Here is a 20,450-nt window from a genome sequence, read left to right on the forward strand (position 1 = left end):
GATGTTCTATCTTCTAAGTGTTCTACTCTGCTGGTAGTATTCTCCATTGAGTTTTTAAGTTGGTTTATTGCTTCCTGCATTTCTAGGATTTCTGATTGCTTGTTTTTTATAACCTCTATCTCCCTGTATAGTTGATCCTTTGCTTCCTGGATTTGTTTGCGTAATTCGTTGTCGAAGTGATCTTTCATTGTCTGATTTTGCTGTTTAATGTCTTCCTTGATACTCCAGATCATCTGAAGCATGTATATCCTGAATTCTTTATCTGACATTCCATCTGCTGCAGCTGTTACCTCTTCTAAAGTTGCGTTGACCTGCATTGCTTGTGGTCCTTTCTTTCCTTGTCTTTTCATACTGCTTGCGTATCTTTCCTGCAGGTACGGGCGGCGGCTCTGCTCTCTCCTTATTCCAATTGGGGTGTCGTGGCTACCACGCCGGCAGGTCACTGGGCCTGTTCTGGGAGCTGGTGGCGGCTCTGTTCTGCCCCTACTCCAATTGGGGTGTCGTGTCTGTCGTACCAGCAGGCCACTGGGCCTGTCCTGCTGGTCGGTCGCAGATCTGCCCACCTTTCGGGCACGAGTGGAGGCTCTGCTTTGCCCCTACTCCAATTGGGGTGTCGTGACTACCCCGCCTGCAGGATGCTGGGTCTGTTCCTGGCAAGGGAGGCGACTCTGCTCTGTCACTACTCCAATTAGGGTGGTGTTTGTACCCCGCCGGCAGGCTCCTGGGCCTGATCCGCCGGTCTGTTGTAGGTCTGCCTACCTTGAAGGCGCTGGCGGCGGATCTGCCCTGCCCCTCCTACCACGCCTGCGGACCCCTGGGCCTGATCTGCAGGTTGATCACTGGTCTGCTCACCCTGCGGGCACGGGTGGCGGTTCCGCTCCACCCCCACTCCAATTGGGGTCACGTGACCACCACACCGGCAGGGCCTGATCCGGGCGTGGGATAAGGATCTGCTCTGCCCCTACTCGAGTTGGGGTGACGTGTGTACCACACTGGCAGGCCACTGGGCCTGACCCGCCAGGCTGTCACAGGTCTGTTTACCTTGCAAGCGCGAAGGGCGGCTCTGCCCTGCCCCTCCTACCACGCCCATGTACTACTGGGTCGTGGGTCTGCCCACCTGGCGGGTGTGGGTGGCGGCTCCGCTCCGCCCCCTCTCCAATTGGGGTCACGCGGTCACCACGCTGGCGAGCCGCTGGGCCTGCTCCGGGGGCTGGCAGCGGCCCGGCTCCTTCCCTCCGGCTCGAGGACAAATTGAGGAGACTCGGGTGACTGAGCCTCACCCCCCTTACCAGGAGACCAACTGCTTATGTCACCGCTGGTATTGATGAAGATCTCTCCTCCACCGCTTTCTGCTGACATCAGATCTCTGCCATGTTGGTATCCTATGCGAATGGCAGCATTTCGTTCCCCTTGCCAGGCAACCCAAGCAATGGGTGAGTCCTGACCTGCCCTCAGCAGGACCCGGACCGAGACACAGTTTCCGCGGGCTCCTAGCCCCGGTCCAGGGAAGTTCCGGGAGCCGGAACTCGGCCGCTCCGTGCTCGGTGTAAGCTCCTATAAGTGTAGGCTCCAAGAAGCAGCCCCCGCGGGCTCAGTTCCGGGAGCTGGAATTCGGCTTCTTGGTGTTTCGTGTTTGCTCTGATATTAGCAGGGTCCAAGAAGCAGCCTCCGCAGGCTCCGCAGCCCGGAGCCAGGGCGGTTCCGGGACGGTTCCGGGAGCCGGGACTTGGCCGCCCCGCGCTCCGTGTTCACTCCGATAAGATCAGATTTTAAGAAGCCCCCAGGCGCTGAACCCTAGCAATCTGTCTGCAAGCCGCAGGCGAATTGCAGCCTGAAATTACCTGTTCTATGGCTGAATGAGCTGCGGTCAGTCAAAAACAGGTGTGGTGACGTCAGTTTACCAACATGGTGGCTGCTGGCCTCCTCTGTGGTCTGACCGGTGTGGAGAACCGAGATGGACCGCTTCCTTCCCCGTCTCGAACCCAGAATTCAGCCCTGAGTGCGGTGCTTGCGCGTCTGGCAGAAACTGCAGCGCTGTAACCCTGCGTCTCTATCCCAGCGCGCCTTGCAGACTCTAGCCGCGGGGCGATTTGCTGAATAAGCAGTGTTACCCTCCGTGCGACAAACCTCTCGCATTTGAGTCCCCGTAGCCGATCCTCATGCGATGGAAATCCTTCCTCCAGGTTCCGGCGCACCCCACTATTGCTGGAAATTCCTAACAAGATATCCTTTAGCCGTCCTGACTTGTCATACTCCCACACAGTGAAGCAGCACACGGGGGTAATGCACTCCCCTCGCCGCCATCTTCCCTCCCTCCGGCCCCTGAAATATAGTTTTCACCATATTTGTTAGAGGCCTGACCTTAGTTGGCCAGTATAAGTAATCTGGATGGTACCAGGACACTGTCCTGCAAGGAAGTGGCATTCCTTGTACAAACTGCAGCCTTTTAATGTGCTGGGTGGGAGGAGCACACACACTGACTTTTGTACCCTGAATTTCAGGAAGAGGAGCATCTGTGGGTCCCTACCTGGTACCTATTTTTCTTAGTATTGTGATTCCAGGAACTCTTCCTTCTGGGTTCTAGAAACTCCTAAGTCCTTTCTCCACTTTTTGTTTTTTCAAGGAAAGACTCCTTTTGGCAGTTTTGGACTTTGTGTATGAAAGATCTGCACAACCCTCTCCTTCAGTCCTCTTATGACCACTATGAGTTTTCCTTTCTGCCTGCCATTTCAACCCAGGAGACATGAAATGCATTTGACATTTATGAAAGTGGAAGCATTTTTCCTCTAACATAATCTAAATCATAAAGCATTTTATACATAAATAGTAGGTTGTGGTTCTTTTGCATGTTATCCATGAAATATTTTAAATTACGTGTGGTTAATACATCATCATATTTAAATACCATTTGTAGACAAGTCTGTTTTCTCACTTAAAAAATTATTCTGGTGCTTCTCACCACTTTAGTCTACAGAAGAACCCTTTACTGGTGTTAAACTTTCTAAAGAACTTTTCATTTTATCTAGAGGATGCATTTGAATATATACTGGGGTTCCTTATTCAAAGTGTTTTTCTCTCTGTTTCTACAAAAATGTATACATTTATTCAAATATGTGCACATCTTGAGAGCAATCTATTTCTCATTTATATTTGTATCCCCAATGTCGCAGCAGTGAATCAAGTGCGCATAGTAGGTGAATAGGAAATGTTTATTCAAAGGAACCAAACATTTTCTGTTTTTTGAATGTCCTGTTTGTGAATTGACATCATTTTATTTCCCAAACTTAAGAAAATCTCAGTTTCTAAAAGTAACCTACTACATTTAAATAAAAATAATTGATATAAAGTTTAAAGCTACCACTTGATCAATTAAACCTGCCTCCCTCATTCCCTCCCTTCATTCTTTCCTCCCTGCCAAAAGGTCAAATTTGGCTACAAATGAGAAAAACAGCAATCTAAAATAAAAAACAAAAAATGACAAATTTAGTTAATGAAATTTAGTTAAGAAAGAGTTTTTTAAAATTTGAAGTGGTGATTTCATTATTTTAAAGTAGGTTTTCCTTTAAAAGTTCCATATAATGCAAACAGAAAACACGGTTATCAGAAAAAAGACCCTCCCCCCCAAAATCACAGAAATCACCTACATCGTCTATTCTCCCTATGCATTTTCTTTTTTAATTTTTTAATTAATTTTTAAAATTTATATATGACAGTGGAATACATTACCATTCATATTACACATATAGAGCACAATTTTTCAAATCTCTGGTTGTATACAAAATATATTCACACCAATTTGTGTCTTCATAAAAGGAAAGAGATTGAAATTTTAGGTAAGAAGTCAGTCACTGACTCATAGGTTATCAGACATCTTCTTGTTAAAGATCAGTTCATCTCTGTTCAATCTCATCTTTTCCAAAAAGGGTGGGACCCATGTGCCAGATACATCAAGTCATTAAAGGGTACCTGGGCTTGATAAATTATCAATACTCAAATAAAAATATCAGAACAGGAATAATAGAGAGTTCTACATAATTGGTGTGCTAACCAGAGCCTAGTCTGATTGCTGGCACTCAGAATTTTATCCTCAGAATTACAGACTGATAATGAGAGTATGTGCCACTATAAAACCAAGATCTTCTTTTTCAGATCTGTACTTTACTTTTCAGTGTGAGCTTAAGCTTCTGTGTCAACAATATTGCTCGTGATGTCTTCCTTTTTGATATTTACTAAAATACCTTGGGGCATGTTGTAAACCACTGAGATAACTTGTTCTTTCGACACATATTAATGGGTTGGACCCAAAGAGTCAATAATAAGCCAAGAAGTATTTGAACTTTAGTGTGACAAAGGAAGCAGGAAATTCAGTGTCCCTATTATTCAAAATAATAGGCTTATTCTAGAGCCCACATTTTAAGATGAACTACAACAAATAAAACCTTTCTAAGAAGGAAGCTCTATCAAGGTGAGAGGTCTGGGAAAACTGGCATTGGAGGAAGAGCTAGAGGTTTCTCTGTAACTCTAGAGGAAGGCTGGATTGGGGGAAGGGATAGCAGAACTGATCCACAAATTTGAAAGAATTTGTCATGGGGAGGAGGGACAGCAAGTAAATTCCGACTGGCTCCAAGAAGCAGATTTTGCCTCTATGTAGGAAAAAACTCCTGCCCTTCAAATACCCTGTGGATCTGAAATACTGCTTTGCAAACCAATTATCCTGCTGCACATGAAAGCAGAGGCTGATCAACAAGGTTGCAGAGGATACCCTCCTTGAGGGCCTAAGACTGAATCCAAAAGCTCACATGCTGAATTAGTGAAAGAATTCTGCACATGGCATTTGAGTTGTATCTCCATAGATTTCACATGAGGCCCCTTTCCATAGGAAATCCTGTGGAGAATGAAGGTAATAGGAACATTAAATACCAGTGTTGAAGAGAATGCCGGGATCCTTTTCAAAAATGTTTTTAGGGTTCATTTCTTCACCATTATAACCTTAAAGATTCCCAGGAACCAACTCATTCATTTCCTGTCTACTTGGGGGTCAAACATTCTGTACATTGAGAGAGAGAGAGAGAGAGAGAGAGAGAGAGAGAGAGAGAGAGAGATGGAAGGCACAACCCTGCTCTGAAAGATTGATTGAGGGAGATGTACCTATATACAACTAGAATAGGAATGAGTCTGTTCTGTCCTCAAGGTTAGAAAAGAAGTGATCTGGTGGTTAGGGTGGGAGTGAGTTCTTACTACACCTCTTCAATTAAATCAGTCCAAAAGGAACGAGAAAGAGAAAGAAAAACACGGTTGCAAGACCCTCAGAAAACTTTCTCCTGTTCAGCAAACTCACCTAAGGATGATGGTTGAATGAAGCACTATTAATCTGGGGAGATTAGAGAGTGGGTATGTGATGCAACAAAGCTTATGAAATTTTTTTTTCTGAAAGATGTTAATCTCTAGAAAGCTCCATTTTTTGGCTTGGGGACAGGACTGCAGCCCTTTCTCTTTTCTCCTAGCTTCCAGGAAGTCCACAGCTTTGCCTCGGGCAAGGCTTTGCCATGGGGACCTCTGTGTGCAGCCATGGCCAGCTGCCACTCTCTGATCCTTCTCAATGGGACCATCCAGGGAGACCCTCTGGACCTCAAAATGTTTGAGGCCACCACCTGGGTAAGCCTCTGACCTTCCGAGAATCTAAGCTTCTTCAGTTTCCAGCGCAACACAGTCTCTGTCACAGCCACCTAATATTTACAAATAGTGAGGTTTCCAATATGGAGTAAAGGGAAAACTAGTGTAAGGCTAGTCATCATCTCATCTGTACAGTACAACTAATAATTGTATCTACATTGTAAAATTACTGTGAGGACTAAATGAGATGGTATATTAAAAAATACTTGGCACAGTTTCCTGGCACATAATAGAAGTTCGATGGTATTACAATATAATTATAATTCATATATAATTCCCAACTCATTGTACTGTTCTATGTGCAATGTCTGGTTTCGATGTTTTCTAGAATTGATTTGGTGAAGTGATAGACACATTAGTTAGTTTCATTGACCCCTTCTACAACATGCATAGGTCAAAACATCATGTTGCACCCCATAAATATACATAATTATCATTTATCAATTTAAATATATAAAAGAAAAAAAAATCTCAGAACATGAGAATTAGGAGGCACTGCTATCCACAGTGCTTGGGATAACTCATGGTCACCAAGAGTTTTATGGCCATTAATTTGGTATCAATTCTGTTTCTAAGACAGGAGATGACAGAAAGGAAAACCACTGTAGACCTCCATTGAGACACTGAATTGGCTGTAAAAGTACATGCTGCAGTACAGGAATCTGACTCTCCTGGCTCTGGCTTTTGCTCTGCTATAATTAACTCCTTGGTTCTGTGAAGTTCTCACCCATGTTGGGGCCTTGATTTCCTTGACCATAAAAAGAAGGGGATTGAATGAGACCAATGTTGTTACATAGTAGGAGACAAAAAAGCTGGAATCTAGGCAGGCATGGTGGCGCATGCCTGTAATCCCAGTGACTCAGGAGGCTGAGACAGGAGAATCACGAGTTCAAAGCCAGCCTCAGCAAAAGTGAGGTGCTAAGCAACTCAGTGAGACCCTGTCTCTAAATACAATACAAAATAGGGCTGGGGATGTGGCTCAGTGGTCGAGTGCCCCTGAGTTCAATCCCTGGTATCCTCCAACCCCCCCAAAGTTGGAATCTTTTCTTTAAAGGAACCCTTACTAAGAAACCCTCTTTTAAGACCAAATATTTGGAGTTTTTCTGGCTCAGATAGAGGTGGAGGTAAAGGAGGAGATTAAGAAAAACACGTTCACAACTGCTTGCTGCTCCAGGCTCTGTGAGCACCACTGAAAGAAACAATCTTTAGCTTCTTTCGAATTCTAGTAGAGCATGATTCTGTAGCAGTCTGATGTAACTTTGCCAATCCTTCATCCTTTCTGGATTACTGTTCCCATATCTTTTTCAGCCACTAAATGAGATGATTACAAAGCACTTTGATATCTTCAGGTAAAAAGTTCCTATGATTATAACTTACAGTCATTATTATGGCAATTACTGAACATTAACCACATCCATCACAGTCCCTGCCCTGTTCTGCCCTGCCTGGAGGACCATCAGTCCATATTAGACAGAGGGAGGACAGCAGAGTCTACTATGCACTCCAGGAAAAGCAAGATAACAAGGAGCCTGCTTCACACAGAATAAGCCTGGCTATTAGTGCTCACTATTTTCAAGTTAAGCTCTTCCGAAATAGAGAATGAGCCTTTATATGGCATACTCCAACAGAGAAAGCAGGATAAATTGCATGAATAATTCAGAACGTCTGCCCTTCAAGTTCAGTAGCATTTCCAATGCAGTATTATTATTATTATTATTATTATTATTATTTTGCTGTGGTGGAATAGGTCTGTTTTGTCTCCATCTAGCAGAGGGAGGAGACACAGTGAACACTGAGGTGGTCTGAAGATTTGCTCAAGAGAAGGGTTTGAACATAGTACCAGTGGATCAACAATGTACACATAAATCTCTACAATGAAATATCTTGTTTGTGAAATAGGAAATGGCTGTTTCTGGGGATGATTTCCACATCAAGGGAGTGCCGGCATATGCCATGGTAGTTAAGCCCTGCAAAACAGCCAGCCAGGTAAGCCTTGCATGTTGTTCACCCTACAACACCCAAATTCCTAGGGAAACTCCCTTTTGGCCCACAATTGTTGAAAGCTCACAGATGCGTCTTTGAATTTCAGGTGTGAAAAGTGGGACATTTCCTCTTTGCTAAAATGAGGATTGAGGGAGAAGTAGTTGATTCCCAGTAGTTAGATGTTCCTCTCTTCCCCATTCCTCCACCAGGTCCCAGTGGAAGGAATTGCAATTCTCCATCAGTTCCCCTTCTCATCAGCACTGCAGAGGATGACAGTCATTGTCCAAGAGATGGGAGGTGACCGACTGGCGTTCATGAAAGGTGCACCAGAGAGGGTGGCAGGCTTTTGCCAACCTGAGACAGGTTAGTAATAGACTTGGATTATAGCAGGCAAGTCTGTCTTTCCAGCCAAGCATGCCCCAAACACGTGATCTGGAATACAATTGCCTGTCATTGGTCAGCACCAATTGGCTGACTCATTGGCACTCCGAATTCAACGACAAAATCAAGCTTGTATCTCTTACTTCTTATATTTCCCAGTTTTCCATTTTAGGTAATGGTATCACCCATCAACCCCTATTTAGGAGTCATTTCTCTCCCTCCCTCTCCCTCAGGGCCTCAGTCTTGTCTGTTGCTAATCCACGGTCTCATCAGTATATCCTTTCAGACCCGCTTTATCCCTCATTAGTTCAATAGTTGGTGAATTTTTGTCCCCTGCTTCCAGTCTCCCTTCCTCTGACTCACCCATCACCACTGTGTGGCCACTATATATATTGTCATTTGGCTGCTTCTCAAGATTTTACTATATTCTTAAATTCCTTTAGGATCATATATAAGACCTTCACGATCTGACACTGTTGAACTTTCCAGATACACTCCTTCCTCTCCTCACATCCTGTGCTTCCTCTGAGCTGAACTAACTACACAAGGCTTGCAGTCTCATGCTTCCTGCCTGGGGCACATGGTGCTCCCTCAAAAGCAAAAAAGTGCTTTCCTTCCTGCACTGCCCACATCCGCCCAGTCAGGCATATGCACCACTAAGTGTGCGTGTAACATGCTGCGCTCACTAGGATCGCAGCAAGGATCTCCTATGGTTGTACTGCTAGTATACTAGCTTTTATCCGATTCGACAGAAGTCCTTAGAGCAGAACTTGCATTGTAATCTCTACATAGCCAATGCCAGGCACATAGCAGACTCTCAAAAAATATTTATTGATTAAAACTGGAGAGAGAAAAAATTCTACCCATTCTCTATCCTTTTTCAAATGCTTCCACTCCATTTCTGCTTCACTGGATGCTGCGAAATCAATCGTGGCACTAGAGTTATATTTATGATTTTCACTGACTTGTTTGTATGACATTTTAGAATTGTGTTTTCTTGGGTAAGAGCTGTCAAGAATTTCCCTACTAGTAGCAGATAAGTAAATATTGCATACTAATCCTGTGTTGTTTTCTGAACAGTCCCAACTAGTTTTGTTAGTGAACTTCAGATTTACACGACACAGGGGTTCCGGGTCATAGCACTGGCCTACAAGAAGCTGGAAACTGACCACCACACAACCTCCTTGACAAGGTAAAGGGGAAAGATTTTGATCAAGAAGGACAGTTTTGTGGGAAGATGCACCAGCCTTAGATGGGACTGTGGGGTTCGGGATGGTGGATGCAGCAACATAGCTTGCTCTATTTTTGTGCTTGAAGTGTCTCTGGCAAACAGGTGTACAGTCACCCTGTTTTGCTAAAATCACAAAGTGGATATGAACACTGACTGGAATAATATGTGAGAAATATCCATATAAAATGTGAAAGATAATGCGATTTTATGGCTTTGTGAAACCACATATGAATATAACCAGCCTTTCAGGTTTGAAATTGTGGTCATGCCCCTGTTGTTGAAATTACAATCAGTGGATTGGTTGGAAGTAATGAAACATAACATCTGCCTGAAAAAAAAATTCTTAATAAGAAACACACAGCTTAATGAAACAAATAAATATAACATAGACTTACATAATCCAGGAAATGTTTGCAGAAAAACAAAACAAAATGTTTCTAGTGGGGTCATACTAAAGAAAGTTATGATTATGCATATCTTAAAATAAAGATACTCAGTAGCTAAAATGGATCGAGTATTTATAATTTCAACTTTATTTGTTTCGATTTTATTTTCCACTGTTTTTATGCTATGGTTTTTAACTTCAATACCAGTTCCAATAGTATATATCAGCCACTACTAGCTATACCAGTATGGAGATGATCAAAGCTCATTTGGTTATTTAGGATTTTAAACTCGAAAGGTTTTACATATTCATTTTCAGTGTTATCATACGCAAGTCTTTCTAGTTTAGCTCAAAACTTTTCCTTTAATATGCTAAAAGAAAATTTATATGTAACATTATTTGTACATATTCTTTGTATAAACATAATATCCTCCTATAGAGTTAAAAATAAAAGCAAAAATAATGTACCACAAAAAGGAATGGTTCAGTAAATGCTAAACTGACCCTGCTAAAACAACACAAAGAAGTTGCTTGCATCTGTGTACAGAATTCTCAAAATTTCGAGAGCTTTAAATGTAGACGGACACAGGCCTGGTACATGGTATAGTCTGAATACCTCAGTCTTGCTGTCAGTGAGGCGATTCTGTGATTTGTCAAATAACACTTGATAAAATTTCTAAAAGATAATATAATCTCCCCATTTATACAGTTGTTACACAGTTGTTACACTTCCACAAAATTCAATAGGGTGCAAACATATTTTTTTTTGTTTATGTGTAAACCATAGCTAGGGGAAGTATAATAAAAATTATGATTGTCAAATAGATGAATATTATCTATTAATAACAGTATAGTATGCTATACAGTAATACAGTAGTATAATAAACAGTGTAAGTCTAAATTGACTTAGGAAAAATGCAATTTTTTTAGATGTCCGTGGATATTTAGTTATCAAAGCTACTTGGGACATGGCCTAATTCTTTATGCATTGGCCATTACAAAAATATTTCATACTTGCCAAAAATTTTTCCAAAATATCCTCTGGAGGCAGTTGTGTCCCTGCTGAGAATGACTGATGTGACCAACCCTCTAATTTTGTGAATGGGCAAAGAAGCCCAGAGGGGGAGGTGATTCATTTAAAGTTATTGAACGTTGGATTCCTGAGCCTATCGGGACACTCCCTGTGGAGCCAGCTTAATGTGAAACTTTGGCTAGATATTTTTGTAATCTAATCAACTCAGTTCCAGGTCTTTCAAGTCAGAGATCTAAAAGCGAACTTTGAAACTGGATGTCACATTTTGAAGAAGAGCAAACTTGGGTCCAGGAAAAGGATGTGCAGAATTGGGAATGGTACTTAGTTTCCTGAGAGTTATTTTCAGGGATATAGCAAGATTCTGGCTACCATGTTTCTGCTACTTTTGACTGTTATAATAGGTGTTTTGGTCAGCTCTTTCAGTGCTTTGTCTAAAGAAAAATTGGAGAGGAGGAAAATTTATTTAAGGGCTCATGGTTTCAGGGGTCTTAGTCTATGGACAGCCGGCTCCATTCCTCTGGACTCAAGGTGAGGCAGGACAACATGGCAAAAGAGTGTGACAGAGGGAAGGAGCTCACATGGTGGTCAGGAAGCAGAGAGAGAGAGAGAGAGAGAGAGAGAGAGAGAGGTCTCCACTTGCCAGATACAAATATATACCCCAAAGCTCTGCCCTCAATTCCTACCTCCTCCAGCCACAGCCTACCATTCAGTTACCACTCAGTTAATACCTATCAGGGAATTAATTCACTGATTGGGTTAAGACTTTCACAACCCAATTATTTCTCCTCTGAACCTTCTTTCATTGTCTCACATGTGAGCTTTTAGGGGATACCTCACATCCAAAGCATAAGTATTTGTATGCTCATAAGCTATAGATTCATGATTTGGAGACTTGTATAGGTACTCAGACCTCACTGGGGAGCACGTGAGCAGTAGGTATTGGTTATGTCATTGACAAAAGTATTGGCATTCTAAATTCTAACTGTCAAAGTCCGGTGGGGTTTATATGTGAATTTACTTATAAGATCTGATCATAGGTTGTTAACTTGTTAATTTGTCTCTCTTGTCTTAACATCATATCACCACTGTATATGCTCAAAGTTACATGAATTGGCTTGTCTTTTGCTGATCCCTGATTGAGACAGAACATGCTTTCTGATGTTTATTTGTTTGTTTATTTATTTATTTTAATTTTGCTATGTGTGTGTTTGTGGTTACTCAGGGTGATTTCAGCACTATCATAATCTCTTTGAAGTTAATTGGCCCCTTTATTCATATTTCTTCCTTTAGAAGTCACATAGATTTTAAGAACATGAAGCGTAATCATGAGGATGACAATTCTCCCTTTTTATGAAATCCATCATTCTTTAGAAACTTCAGATGGAGGTATAATATCTGCGTAGGAAGCAGGAAAAGCCTGCTATTCTAAGGTGCAGAGTTTGAGACTCCTCAAGGGATTACTCCTTTTCATTTCTTGCCTCCAATTGAATCCTCAGGAAAGGAAGAATAATGGAATGTTAAGAGTTAGCAGAGACCTTGGAAATCCTGACACAAACTGGGCAGGGTGACCTACTCACGGTCACACAGGAAGGCAGTGATGAGGACTCCAGTCTCCTGGTGGTTATGCAGTTGCACCCTATGAAGAGTTTATATGCCAGAGAAACTGGAAATACCAGTATTAAAGAGGGTGGTAGGCTCTGTCAGGTGTTTTCCCTTGCAGCTCTTTTCTTGGCCTAATAGGGCACCTTGTGGTTGGCTCATGTCATGTCATCTCTGAAAATATCTAAAGCCTGAGGCCTGAGGATGAGGGTCACAAGAATCAGGAATCGATTAAGTTATCCATCAAGAACAAGCTCAAATAACACCTCTTCCAGAAGGCTCTAGTCACTCCACCTATAAATGATCACACTCTGGCTCCCTCGGACTCTGATGTGTACATCTGTCACAGTGCTTTCCCTAGCTTTCCATATAAACAAGGTGGTCAGTTCTAGTTCTCCCCCCTGGTTGAGGGTGAATCTCTAGATTCAGGGGCTACCATCTAGTCTCTACATATTTTCTCAGTCTTCTCCTTGATCCTCCTATTACTTCACTTATTAGGTGCTCAATAAATGCCAATGGGCCTAACACACTGCCTGAGATCACAGTAGGAACCTTGAAAAAGGAAATGAAGTTTCCTATGTTGCATGGCCAAACAAAGTCACAACAGGTATCAGAGCATCTTTCTATGTGGGGGCACCAAATGGGAACACTGAACATTGACTCACATGGTCTTGCCTTCAGGGAGTAGAGACAGATCAAAAGGTCAAGAATGATAATAAATGGGCAAATACAAGCCAGATAAACTGAGGAGGAAGCAAAATGGCAAAATGCTTAGTGAGCAGTTATTTCCACCTGAAGAAATATTTTATTTATTTTTTATTTTTATTTGTTTAAGGGGCACTTAATCACTGAGCCACATCTCCAAACCTTTTTTTATTTTTTTATTTTGAGACAAGGTCTTGCTAAGTTACCTAGGGTCTCACTAAGTTTTATGAGGCTGGCTTGAAACTTGAGAACCTCCTCCCTCAGCCTCCAAAGCCTCTGGGATTACATGAGTGTGCCACCACGCCCAGCTATCTGGAGAAATCTTAATGAGGTAGTAGCATGTGAGTTAAGACTTAGAATATAGAAAGGGATTCAATGGCAGATCATCGGACTCTATTACTTTTTTCATGAAATAAAGAAAAACTCTAATAGTTTGCAAATGTCTAGAGATGGCTAAGTACAGAGCCTACTCATGGTGAGTGGTCTAACTTGGCTGGTGGGGGAGGGTGGGAGAAGAATACAGTGAGATAAAGCTGGAAAGATAGTTTGGAACCAGATCACATGGACACTTACATGCCAAGTTCAGAATAAGGAAGGCCATCCTTCAAAACCTGCTCTCAGGTGACTAAAACTGTGTCCATTCCCTATTGCCCAGAGGAGGTATCAGGCATTTTCTGCGAGCCTCACTAACTCTAGGTCATGGCCCTGGCAGGTGTGAGACCCAGCACTAAGATGCAAGGGGTGGCCTCAGCAAGAGGGCTTTAGTGGGTGCTGCTTGCATCTATATTTCAGTTAGAATTAGGCAGGGCTGGCTGGTGTCTTGTCTAAATGAATCTTGGAAGTCTTTGAATCTCTAATCCTAAATACTTGGTCCTGTAGAATGTTCCTAAAATTGTCCTTGTATGGGGGATAGGAGCCTTGGAAATCTCAATTACTTGCAGACACATATATATGGTGTGTGTGTGTGTGTGTATGTGTGTGTGTGTGTATATATATATATATATATATATATATATATATATATATATATATATATATATATATGAAATTCTTTTTTCCCATGCAGGGAGAAGGTAGAATCAGACTTGATATTTCTGGGATTACTGATCTTGGAGAACAGATTGAAGGAAGAGACAAAACCTGTCTTGGAAGAGCTCATCTCAGCCCGGATAAGGACGGTAATGATCACAGGTATAGAGCAAAATGTGCAGTAAAAACAAGAGACAGGGATTGACTCACTTAGCAAATGTTGTTGATGGCCCATGCTGGGCAGGGGCAGGACTGGGAGCTGCAGATGGCAACACAAAGTCAAAGCTGCAGCCCTCACCAAGTTTCCATCCTAGCAGGATGTCAGAAAATGATGACAGCATTTGCAGTCACCTAGCAAATGCTGTAACCAATGTTTTGAGGCATACAAAAGAGTGCAATATGGTAAACTGTGTCTGACCGTCTGCGTTAGATGAGGCAGTTGAGAGTGGCTTCTCTGAGTGGTGGCATTTAAAATAAGATTTCAATGGCAAGAAGATATGAGCGATGCAAAGATGAGTTTCATTGTTCGGGTTAGGAGAAGAAGAATGCTTCGTCAATGTGGTCTCTAAACTGTGTTAAAGGCCCATCAATAACAACATTAATATTCTGGAGATAAAAATAAAATGCTGTCCTTTCTACTCCTAATCCCAACCCCAGATACCACAATCAAGGGAGCACCAAGAAATGATCGCTCAAGAGAAAAGCGTCAACTGTCTTAGGGAACACTTTTCGGTGGTGCCATGATTTTTTAACGGTGAACAGCTGACTTCCTCAAGAATTTGTGTTTTTGAGAATGTGCTGTCTTCCCTTTCTCTGCTCTCCTAGTCAGATGCTTTTAATTCTTTGGCCTTTGTCACTGAGACACAATATTTCCCACCAAAGCATTTACTCCCCCCACCCAGTGTTCCTGAGCCCACATCAAAAGCTGGGGACCCTGGACTGCTGTTACTGCCCTTATATCCAGACCCATTCTAGCTCCAAGGCACTTCTTGCTGCTTTAGTTTTCTCCTCTTGTGGCCTCAATCCAATTTTAGGTGCTGCTGAGTTGATTCACTTCTTATGAGCCTTTCTCTGAATCCTTCTGCTTAACAATCTTTATTTAGCACTCACATACTTGTTTTCATAATCTAGCCCCAGCCATTAGATGTACAAATAAGAGTGCATCACTCTCCACCCTTTTTCTTCAATTCTTTTAACCTCACATTAAAATTTCAGCTCTGTTTCTTTCCTTCCATGTTTACAATCTTTTCCTCTTTGGATGGGATCAAGGGGTGAAATGCTCTCTGATTTCTTACATATCCTGGATAAGATTTTTGTCCCTGACAGACACACGAGTCAAAGTTCTTTTTTCTTAACCATCTGTATGTAAGTACTATTTGAACTTTTTTACTTTATATTTTGCCTTCTGACTTTTGATATTATAAAAGTACAATGCCAGTCCATTTTGCGGCCACTTTTTCTTTTCTTCATATAATCTTTTATCTTTAACTTTGCAATTTAGAAATGTATGCCTGTGTGTGTGTGTGTGTGTGTGTGTGTGTGTGTGTGGGTGTGTGGGTGCATGCATACACATGCACACATACACATATATATATATATATAAATTTACATATATATTGTGATTAGTTTAGTTTGGAACATAGAGAGCACTTTAAATCTTTCTTTCTTCCTGTTCTATAAGTATCCTTTACGGTTCATTTAATTATGGCCTTTGTTCTCTGTCTTAGAATTTCTATTATTCACATAACAGGTCTCCTGAATTTATTCTTTCAGTTTCTTATCTTTATTCTTTTGGTTGCCATATTTTTATAATTTTGTTTTGTACTCTCAGATTTTTTTTTTGTTGGGGGGCACCCAATTTTTCCAAATCATAGTACAGGTCTCAACAATGATCCTTATCTCCTTTAAGTCACATAGTAAGTTGTTAAGAAAGATATTTTGGGTTGGATGTGGCTCTAGAAAACCTTCGTTTTGTTTTATTTCTTGGTGCTGCATTTGGCCACCCTTTATGCTCTCATTGTTTTCATGCAGGTTTCATGATCTCCAGTGGCTGATATTCCTCACCAGTCATGAGGTCTGGTGGTTCTGCCTGATCTTTCCTATCCAACTTCTGGGAACTCTTAGATTTCTTTGGTGACTGATGGTCAGGCTGGGCTGTCCATCCACACAGTGGATCTCTCAGAGGTGGTGGAGGCAAAACTGGCCTGTGATATCAGGTGGAGGGCTGTGGTCACCCTGCTGAGGCTTCTGGCAGTGGGGAGCGGGGTGTCTTTCAGCCATCAGGACTCCACGGGACCTTCCCATCTCAGTTATTACAGCTCCTTCCCACAAGCTCAGCTCTTTTGAGGATCCTCCTAAATACTGTGCTAGAATTATTATTAACCCATCAGATATTATATTATTTCTTAGCAGTTGCTCTAGGAATCACAATATTCATACCTATTATTTCAAGAAGGCTTACAACCAAGAATGTCCTTGCCCCTGTTTTTTGTATGGTTGTTGTAACTTTGACATACATAAAAAACATCCACTGGACAGTGTTCTAGTCTTTATCTTCCATGATAGAGAGTTAAAAAACATACATGATGAAGAAAATTAAATTTTATATTGCTATGTTTTTATTTCTTAATACAAATTAACCTCTGGTGCTACTTCCTTTCAGTCTAAAGAATTTCTTGTAGACATTCTTTTTGAATGTGTCTGCTGGCAATGAATTATCTGAGTTTTCTTTCATCTTATAATATTTTTATTTTTCCTTTATTGCTGAGAGATATTTTCATCAACTGTAGGAGTCAAGTTGACATTTCCTTTTCTCAAAGTACTTTAAAGATATAATTCCACTGTCTTCCTGCCTCCATGGTTTTTGATGAGAAATCTGGGGTAGTTTGAATCATTGCTTTCTTATCTATAATGCGTTTTTGTTGTTGTTATTGTTGTTGTTCAATTGCTTTTTTCTTTAACTTTTAGCACTGTGAGTCTTCTGTGTCTGGCTGTCGTTCTCACTGAGTTCATCCTGTTTGACTTTCACTCAGCTTTTTGAATCTGTAAATTTAAGTCTTTCACCATATTTGGAAAGTTTTCTGCTATTATTTCTCCCAATATTTTTTCTGTGCCAATCTCTTTCTCAGACTTTACTGATGTGAATGGGAGTCCTTTCTATATCCTTGAGTTTCTTCATTTTTTAAAAAAACTTTTTATCTTCTGTAGACTGTATAATTACTATGGATCTGTCTTCCAGTTCACCGACCCTTTCTCTTGTTTTCTCCATTCTGCTTTCAAGCATGTCCGGTAATTTTTTTTTTTATACCAGGATGAATATATATTAAAAAAAATTAGGCAAAGTATTTTTCAATCCTAATGTACCCATTTGGTCCTTTTCTTACCATTTATTTGTTGAGAACTTCTGTCTTTCCATTTGTTTTGTGAGTACTAACATTTGCCACATAAAGGAGGCTTATCATAACTCCTTAAAACTGGTGATTTCAACATCTGAGTCATCAAGCAATTGGCAACTTTTTTTAAAATTGATAATTGGTCAGATTTTCCGGGTTTTAGTATGTTGAGTATCCTGAATATCTTGAATATTATGTTGTGAGACTTTGGATCCTGGATCCAAAGTTCTGTCTTGCCCATTGCAGATGACGCTTCTAACATTTGCTTAGATAGTCAATCTTTTGCTATGATGTTTGGGTCTGTCCCATTCAAGGATTGTTATGTCAAATGGGAGGGTGATTTATATTATACTCCAATTCCTGAAATTTCTTTGGGTCTGCTTCACCCAGGCCCACTCTGGGTTGAACCCAAATCTGAATTAGTCCCCCCTTTCCAGCTCTTTTCTTTCCAGAATTCTCCTCATACTCTCCAGATGACCCCTTTCCTGGCTTCTCTGACCAGAAAGACTGGGTTTCTCTTGGAGTTTTAGCTGCTTGAATTTCTCTGGGACTAGAGCCAAGGTTCAAATCAAACACATAAAAGGAAAGACAAAAAAAGCTGAGAAACTCACCCCTTCTAGATTGCTTCTTCAGTTTGATTCCCACAGTCTGCTTGCTTTCTTCTTTAGAGTCCTTGGGCAGTTACTTTTTTGGTGGGGGGAAGGTACCAGGGATTGAACCCAGGAGTGCTTAACCATTGAGCAACATCTCTAGCCTTTCGTTGTATTTTATTTAGAGACAGGGTCTTGCTGAGTTGCTCAGGGCCTTGCTAAGTTGCTGTGGCTGGCTTTGAACTCATGATCCTCCTACCTCAGCCTCTGTGGCCATTGGGTACTTTTTGGGTTGTGTTTCAGTGCTTTCAAGTTGTAAGGAAGGGAGAGAGAGATTGTAGTGGGTTTAATTCATCCTGGCTAGAAGTGGAACCACCAGATTCAATATTAAAATGGCAGGGTTTTCCCTAAATGTCTGCGAAGCCCTTAACAAATGAGAGAAATAGATTTTAATTTTGCTTATTATTTTTCCTTCCCACCCTCTGGCAAAAACACACTGGTAGGTGATGGAGTTACCTGATGAAAAAGAGCCAGAACCAGAAAAGGGGTCATGAAATTACAGGTTAGATCTAGAAAACACCTTAGAAATGTTCCTCTATACCCCTAAATAAGGACTGAACTCCTCAGCCTGGCTCTCCCGGCTCTCATGAGTTGGTTCTATCTCTTCAACCTCTCTTCTTAGAACGCTCAATTTTTCTTCTAGGCGACAATCTTCAGACTGCAGTAACAGTGGCCAGAAAGTCTGGGATGGTTTCTGAAAGCCAAAAAGTCATTCTCATCGAGGCAAATGAGACCACTGGGTCCTCGTCAGCATCGATATCTTGGAAATTAGTAGAAGAGAAGAAACATGTTTCATATGGGAATCAGGTATACCTCAAAACAGACGGGCCACATTTCCTGACTTGTCTCATGATGTCGGTGATGGACAGCTCTGATGGGCAGAGTGTCAGAGTGACCTAGAGTCCACTGACTTCCCCAGGTGTCTAACAATATGAAGTTCAATGAACCCAATTATATCAGTTTTCCCCACTGTTTCTTCTGTGCTCTAAGGTATGGGCTTTCCTGAGCGCTGGAAACAATCCATCTTTTATACTTAAAAAACTTGTTGGCTTTGTATGAGAGAGCATACAGTCAGCAGAGCTGTGAATCTAATGTCTTATTTTTCCCTTTGCTTGTCTGCCACCCCATTGGGTTCAAAGGGGATTTAGTCCCTGAGAGAGACACTACCCTGTGCATTGAAAAATCAGACTACATCCTCAGGGGAGACAATACAAAATTTCATTCATTTATCTTCAGTCTTGCCAGCAATATTTCCATTGTATCCTTGTGAAACAATATTAATTCTGTAAGGAAAAAAAATAGTAAGCGCTCACTTCAGGGAGAGATTTGTTAAGCTGCAGGGCTTTTGTATTTTACACTTGAAATGTGTGAAATGTGCTCTTCCCTGGGACTCACTGAGATCAAATCAGGATGAGAAGAGGACATGAGTAAGTGTTATTCTCCTGTTCACTGGTGGCTGTGATGTGCGAAGATGGATCTAGCAAAGAGAAAAGTACTTCTCTGAGGAATCAGGACTGGAGTGTGACTTTTAAAGAGAGACCCTCATCTGTCTTCATTCCCTCTCTCTAAAGTGCTTGTGGTCCCAAGCACTCTAGCAGGTGGAAGAATGTGAAATAACTATCTCATTTTGCAGGACAATTACATTAACATCAGGGAAGAAGTCTCTGATAATGGCAGAGAAGGAAGTTATCATTTTGCCCTAAGTGGAAAATCCTTCCATGTCATAACTCAACATTTCAGCAGCCTACTGCCAAAGGTGGGTTCTTAGAGTGTAATACTCCATCTGCAAAGATGCTGATGACCTCACATAGCATGGTCCTAAACCACTTTAAACTTCGAAATAAGTAAGATATATATATATATATATATACCTAGTTACTTTTACATATCATAAGAGATATTTCTGCAAAGGTTACTGTGGTCTTGTTTCTTATTATAATTAAAATAAATAAACTTGATAAGTAGGTTTTCCTCCATCTATAGGATTGAAGTGTGAGTGATATTTTAAATCATAAGAACTGATTTTAGGTTGCTGTCATTATATTGCCATGATATGTGTGGGTCAGGGGGAGGGGCATCTCACAGTATAGTGGAAATCCTGCAATCGTACTGTAAAGCAGACCAAGAATAAAAGAACTCCATTAGGTTTTTGATAGAGCCTATATGCTAAAGTTGATTAACCTCAAGCTTTTCTTATGAAGAATGTGCTTATAATAAGGGCAGATAACTTACCTGCCAAAGAATAAAGATCTTGAGGGAAGTTGAGTTGAGCTTACTGCAGAGAAGAACAAGAAACACATAGATCTAACACAGAAGAATTTAGACATTTGGAAACAAACTTAAGTGGACACAGCTGGTACATACAGGTTTTTATGCCCTCAACCGATCG

General features: G+C 41.4%; 1 protein-coding gene across 2 annotated transcripts in view; it reads left to right on the forward strand.

The window, feature by feature from the left end:
- Nucleotides 1-20,450, forward strand: part of Atp13a4 (ATPase 13A4) — a 151,844-nt gene that overhangs the window by 97,366 nt on the left and 34,028 nt on the right. For both annotated transcript variants that reach the window (XM_046458111.2, XM_046458110.2), the window contains 7 exons: nucleotides 5,505-5,655; nucleotides 7,573-7,659; nucleotides 7,866-8,019; nucleotides 9,118-9,229; nucleotides 14,057-14,181; nucleotides 18,705-18,868; nucleotides 19,695-19,817. In XM_046458111.2, the coding sequence (XP_046314067.1) occupies nucleotides 5,505-5,655; nucleotides 7,573-7,659; nucleotides 7,866-8,019; nucleotides 9,118-9,229; nucleotides 14,057-14,181; nucleotides 18,705-18,868; nucleotides 19,695-19,817 (916 nt within the window). The remainder of the gene's footprint in view (nucleotides 1-5,504; nucleotides 5,656-7,572; nucleotides 7,660-7,865; nucleotides 8,020-9,117; nucleotides 9,230-14,056; nucleotides 14,182-18,704; nucleotides 18,869-19,694; nucleotides 19,818-20,450) is intronic.

Source organism: Marmota monax, unplaced genomic scaffold (assembly GCF_021218885.2).
Source record: "Marmota monax isolate L192 unplaced genomic scaffold, Marmota_monax_Labrador192_F-V1.1 WCK01_AAM20220418_F8-fsc00052, whole genome shotgun sequence".
NCBI lineage: Eukaryota > Metazoa > Chordata > Mammalia > Rodentia > Sciuridae > Marmota > Marmota monax.